The 6,054-nt window shown below is 39.1% G+C and overlaps 1 protein-coding gene across 1 annotated transcript; it reads right to left on the reverse strand.

Annotated features, from left to right (window-relative positions):
* Positions 1-1,498: 1,498 nt before the first annotated feature.
* LOC149830028 (uncharacterized) lies at positions 1,499-2,265 on the reverse strand. Its single transcript, XM_090015685.1, has one exon. The coding sequence runs from the start codon at positions 2,127-2,129 to the stop codon at positions 1,791-1,793; it is 339 nt and encodes a 112-aa protein (XP_089871811.1). The 5' UTR covers positions 2,130-2,265; the 3' UTR covers positions 1,499-1,790.
* Between the last annotated feature and the right edge of the window lie 3,789 nt (positions 2,266-6,054).

The raw sequence follows: 6,054 nt of genomic DNA on the forward strand, positions 1-6,054 counted from the left end.
TGGTTCGCCTGGACCTGAGGCCGATTCGGTCTGTAGAAGCGCAAACCGAGTTTGCCTCAGACGAACCCCTTGATGCAAAAATTGCTGGACTGTTGTTAGGTCCATTGAAAAGGGAGAACACCGTTGCTGATGTCCAATCACTGGTGGATGCCTCTCTATCACCCCCCTTCCGGCAGAGGAAAAGTCCTATGCTACCCCACCTTTCAAACTGTGTCGCAGGACAGGGTTCTCCCAATCCCTGTTTCACTGAAACTCGCCAGCAACAGCAAAGTTGTGGGTGACCTTGTATTAAAACAAAAAGAAGAAAGAGGAAAAGGCTTACCTGTCGGTGGCGGTCTCCTCTCCTGTACTCTCTGCTCCTCTCTGCATTGCGGATGGAGAAGGGGAAGAGCCCCCCATGGTTACAATTTACTAGGAGAAAAAAAATCAAGTCTTTTAAACTATTTTTCATATTAATATGCCAGCACAAACTGCATGTGTCGCTCCATCTAAAAGATTCTAGGGGAACCATTGCATCATATTATTAACTTGAATTACATGCACACACACCACAAGTCTTAGTTTCAAAATAAAGGCAGGAATTAAGGATTCATAGTGTTGTAAATAGTGAACGCATATCAAGCACCACACTGTGCAAGCATAACCTTGTGACTTTCATAGGATATGCCTTCTCAAAATTATCCACCACTCATCAGGTTTTGAGAATGATACAGATATCATAAAGAACCGGTTACACACTGATTCTGTAGAAGAAACAGCAACAGAATCACCTGCGGAAGACGGCTTATACAGCACCAGTTACACACTTTTCACTCCATAACGGAAGGGGACTGAAAAAGCTACTACCATAATTTCTGTAACAATTCAACAATCCCGAAGTGACTTGCGCTACTTTTTTTGTTTATGACGGTCAGGGTATGAGACAAGCCAGGTCCCCCACCTAGGAATTTGAACTCAACACTCTCTTAAGATGCTGATCGAATATGCCAGCCATTGGTTCCTCTAATTGCATACACTTTATCTCTAGCAATTTACTGTTAGCCAAAACATCCACCCACCTAGAAAACAGCAATGCTGGCTGTTTCCATAACCAAATATACTGGGGAGAAAATAATTTCCAGAATGGGTAAAGATCATCAGTAATCACCACTAATTCATAGGTAATCACCACTACGGCTAGAAAAATAAACCGAAAATGCAGTCTCCTACCGCTAAAATGAAGATCAATAAAGTTCTAAACAATAAAAAGTCTAGTGCATGCTTTGTGTTCAAAGATCAAATCAGCGATCTAAAGACCATATCTTGACACCCATAATCAATGAATCAATAAACTTAAGATCATTAAATGTTGTCAGCTAATCTGGATATGGCAATCATATAACACATCAATAGAGGTTCTTTTGGAGGACAAATAACATCACAAAAATCACAGCCACACCCAAATAACAACAGTGAAAAGAAAAGGAAGAAGAAAAAACCTTCGATCTAAAGAATCCAATCAATCAACAAAACAGGAAAGTTTTCCTTAGCCAAAGACCATGAGAAGTTGCACAGGACATCTTCACAAAATATAAAATCACTAAAAGTTAAGGACAAAAGGCTACATCATTAAATCCCAGAAAAAGAAGGCCAGACATCAAACATCTTTTTGATTTATATCAGTTTCAAACAGACAAATTAAGCCAAACACAGAAATGGGTATCAAAGAAAAACCATGCATCAGATAGAATCCCCAACCCCCAAGGCATAGATGCTCAAGCCCTGATGATGATGATCATGACGTAAACCCTTCACCACCATCCATACATGATCTGGGTGTATCTATCCTTAAGCCATCTGAAACTGTTCCTCAACGACCCCTTCACCTTCCCCTCCACAGCATACACCTTATAGCTAGCCACCCTCTTCTTCCTCTGCAACTCAGGATCATTAAGACTCCAGCCTTTGGAAGAAGACCCACCTCCTTGATTCTTCACCTTCTTCACCTTCATCTCTCTGGGATAAGGTTGAGATGCACAGGAAGCACTGTAACTCCTCATATCATGCATGCCAGGAGCTGGGTACCCCCTGTTATACCCCTCCATGTCCATCCTCCCATCTGCATATGACCTGGATCTGTAATCTTCCATGACTGCCCACAAAAAATTTTCAACTCAATGTTATTGGGTATCCAAAAACTTGAAAAAAAAATTGTTCTTCTCAAACGAGAAGAGAGAAGACAATGGGTTCTCTTTTTCACTTTGTGCTCCTTTTTTTTTCCCCTTTTGTATTGCTCCACTTTGTTTATAGATGGAGCATATATAATAATGGATACTTGAGACTTCAGCTGTCAGCTTAAAAATCACTCCCCTTGGGTATGATTTTGCCTGTTTGGAAGTAGAAAGTAATACCCCAAACTTTATAAGGAAAACACAAGTTTAGGATATAAAGGTTCAGGTTAGGTAACGCAGGTCAGTCATGGGTGTTTGTGTCATTTGATCATATCGTAGAAAGTCAGAGTCAAAGGTGGGGAGGTGTGCATGACTATGACTGTCTTAGACTGAAAATATTTTAGGTATTTTGGCACCAAGCTGAAAACGTGAGGCCCAGCTTCTCAAGTGGGGCGAGATTTGTGGCTTTTGAAGGTCAAAGTTGGATATTGACTGGGGCCTCGCGCAAAAACGTGATGGCTTGTCCGAACGAGGCCCTTGTTTCTTTTGCAATTTTAGACAAAGATCAGGTGAATGGAGGCTTTGTGGTCTTCACACATCGGGAAGTTAAAGCCTTTGCCTGGGAGTTGGGCTTGGGACTTGGGAGAGGCTGTTTGCCCAGATCGGGGTGTATTTGCTTTGCCTCTTGATTTCTTGAACTTTCTCAGCTTTCTGTGAATCTTGATCATAATCACAAGCTACACAAACGTTATGTGATTCTAAAATCTCAATTGTGAAAGTTGAGACGTTATGTTTTATAGCTAGGCCAAGGGAAAACCCTCATAATTGATTGCACATTGGTCGGCCTCTAGTTGGCAAGACCCTTTAGGTCCCCCGATACTGCAGTGTACACAGAGACCTTGTGGCAAAGGATGCTCTCCGTGGGTTTAGAATGGGTTTCAAACTCATGAAGTCTGTCAACTTGGTTACATTCACAAGTTGCCCCTACCACATGAGCGAAACAAAAAAAATATATATTTATTCTTCATCACCGTAAATAGAAAGAAAAAATAATGAATGATGTGGATGGGAAACAAAAAATATGTTTTTTCGTCTTTACAAAATGAAAAAAGGGGAGTAATCACTTATGGCTTGTTCATCTAAAAAAAATCCTTTTTTAGCTAATTACTTATTAAGTAAAAATTGAGAAGCTCAACATGAAGGAGGAAAAAAGGATAATAGTAACTTGGTCCCGAGCATCCACCATTATACCTATATAGGTCGGTCATACAATTGCGATTCATAACGGAACGGAGCATTTACCTATTTTTATAATGGATCATATGGTGGGGTCGCAAATTGGAAGAATTTGCACCTACTCTAACTTACGGGGACACACGAAAAACTATAATAGATCTCAGCGGCAATGGTAATATAGTTAATATAGTAATGTAAATAAAAAGTTAAATAGGTGCTTATGATTTATTCTTATTTTTATTGGTGTGTTTGAGGTAAAATCCTATGATAAAGAAGACTCGGGATATAGAAATATGAGCTTTAGCTCGACATATAGGTATGTCTACTCAAAAAGCATAAAGGGTAATTATAAACACCCTAAATTTTTTTAAGTCTATTCCAGACACCCCCCTTTCACAGATGCCGACCCTGTAGTGCAATGTAAGAGTCTAACCCTAGGTTCATTCCAATTTAGGTGTCATTTCGTTCCATTTTGTCAGAAAAAAACACCATTTTACCCCTAGATCACCTTAGACCCTTATCAGTTAGACCTAGCCAAGGTCATTTTAAGTCCATAAGAGTTAGAATATCAGTCATTTCTAACTTCCCTGAGCTCACAATGAGTAAACTCTGTTCATTTTAGCTAAAATTAGTTTATTTCCTGTGAAATGAGCTCATTTCTAATTCGAATTCTAGCCAATTGTGTAACGCCCCAACTTTTTATAGTAACAAAAAAAAAATCTTTGAAATAGCGAAAGTGTGAAAACAAGAGTTGGGTGCATTACAGGGTAAAACAGGGAAGTTCCAAAAGCATATCATTCATTAATTAAAGCATTAATGTCATTACTTACATCTCATAATAGAAATGTAAATCTACTAATCAGAGTTCAAACATAAAAATACTGAAATAATTGAGATCTCTTGGCTATATCCATAACGACACCCCGATGCTCCGATTAGTTGCTACCTGAAAAACATTAAAAGCAGAAGGGTCAAACTCCCCTGTCTGCGTAAGAAGCATTATATTTATATGTGGTGCTCAGTGTCCTGTGTACAAATATGTGCAACATCTCCAGATATAACTAGCATGGAAATTTGCATCATTCTAAGAAAATAATTATGCTTTCTAATTCATGATACAGTGCAAAAGATATATGAACTAAAGGTACATTCATTCACATTAGCATAAGTTGTAGATTTCCAAAAGTTTTACGAATGTCATATCAACAATTCTTCAAAAATAAGTTTTTCATTCAACTTAAATTATTTAATGTTTATCTTACTCTTACCTTGTGGGTATGCATAGGCATAGACCTCGTAGCGGACCGAGACCATACAGGGGTCTATTATTTAATAACCCGTATGACTAGCCGTACGGATATCCAAAAAGGATGGTCTATGACCGAGAGAGAACTCCCCAGTGGCTAGAACAAGAAATTAGGATGCACCCTTGATACTTCTGCAGAAGACTTGGATCTACCACCTAGGATACATTGGTAGTCCTGCCCCCCTAACTTCGTGGACTGGAGACCCAGTGAAACGCCTAGCTCACACAAAAACACTAGAACGTCCACGAAGCTTGTACCATCTACCCTCTCCAAGGTAGACCATGGGTCCAGTAACATATATCGTCTTTCAGGTATACCCAGAGCCCGGAGAATCCAGTAGCATACACTTTCTTTCAGATGTACCCAGAATCTCGAAGGTTTTATATTTATGATTTATTATTTATTTCTTTATAATTACATGCGAACTATCGCACCACTAGGGGTTCGGTAACATACACCGTCTTTCAGGTGTACCCAGATCCAAGGAAATTTGAATATTGTATTTCAATATATCCAAAATTTCTGAATTTGGAGTGTTGCTTTCACAGATTGATATATTATTTTATTTGACATTACGGTACCTCATAGAGGCACCGAAATTCCATCTCACACTCGGGTGGTGACAATTATAAGCGGGTCTATGAAGGTGCGAGTAAGCACTCGGACAACCATCCACCAATCACAGGCTCACATTCGCCTAACACTCCCTTTTTTTTTTGTCAACTCACTTAGCACTTGTATGCACATGCCATGTGCTTATCAATTCTTTTTTTTCTAGTTTGGTTTCATGGCATACTTCAATCCACCACCGAACCGAACCTGAATGGGTATAAGCTCATTCGATGAATCTGAAAGTTACTATCATACTTGTTTGTCATTATCATCATCATTAATATATATATATATATATATATATATATATATATATATATATATATATATATATATTTCTACGATACATTAGCAAGGTGGTGTACCCTGCTAGTCACCCGAGATCAATGTGGCGAATCGGTTTGGCATACCCTGTGGGATGCACCACTGTGGTGCAGCCACAACTACCAGTGCCCATCACACCCAAATAGCAATACCACGTTGTCGATCATTTTCAGCTGGTCAGGTATAGTGCACTCACAGGGTGACATACCCAGTTGGTCACCTGGGCACTAGAAGGCGAGCAGGTTGACGGCTAACCCTAGCCAGTTGTTGTTGTTTTTTTCACCATTAGCTCGAATGAAAATTATTAAACCATGAATAAAATAACTAAGGGTCTCTCTCTTTTTTTTTTATAACAAATCCAAAAATTTAAAACTACCAATAATGCATTGACTAACTTTTTGATAACAGTCTATCAATTCCAACTC

The sequence above is a fragment of the Nuphar pumila genome, chromosome 8 (genome assembly GCF_984573655.1).
Source record: "Nuphar pumila chromosome 8, dmNupPumi1.hap1.1, whole genome shotgun sequence".
Classification (NCBI taxonomy): Eukaryota; Viridiplantae; Streptophyta; class Magnoliopsida; order Nymphaeales; family Nymphaeaceae; genus Nuphar; species Nuphar pumila.

Coding starts and splice junctions, on each gene's coding strand:
- LOC149830028 (XM_090015685.1), bottom strand. CDS start 2,129: ATGGAAGATTACAGATCCAGGTCATATGCAGATGGGAGGATGGACATG.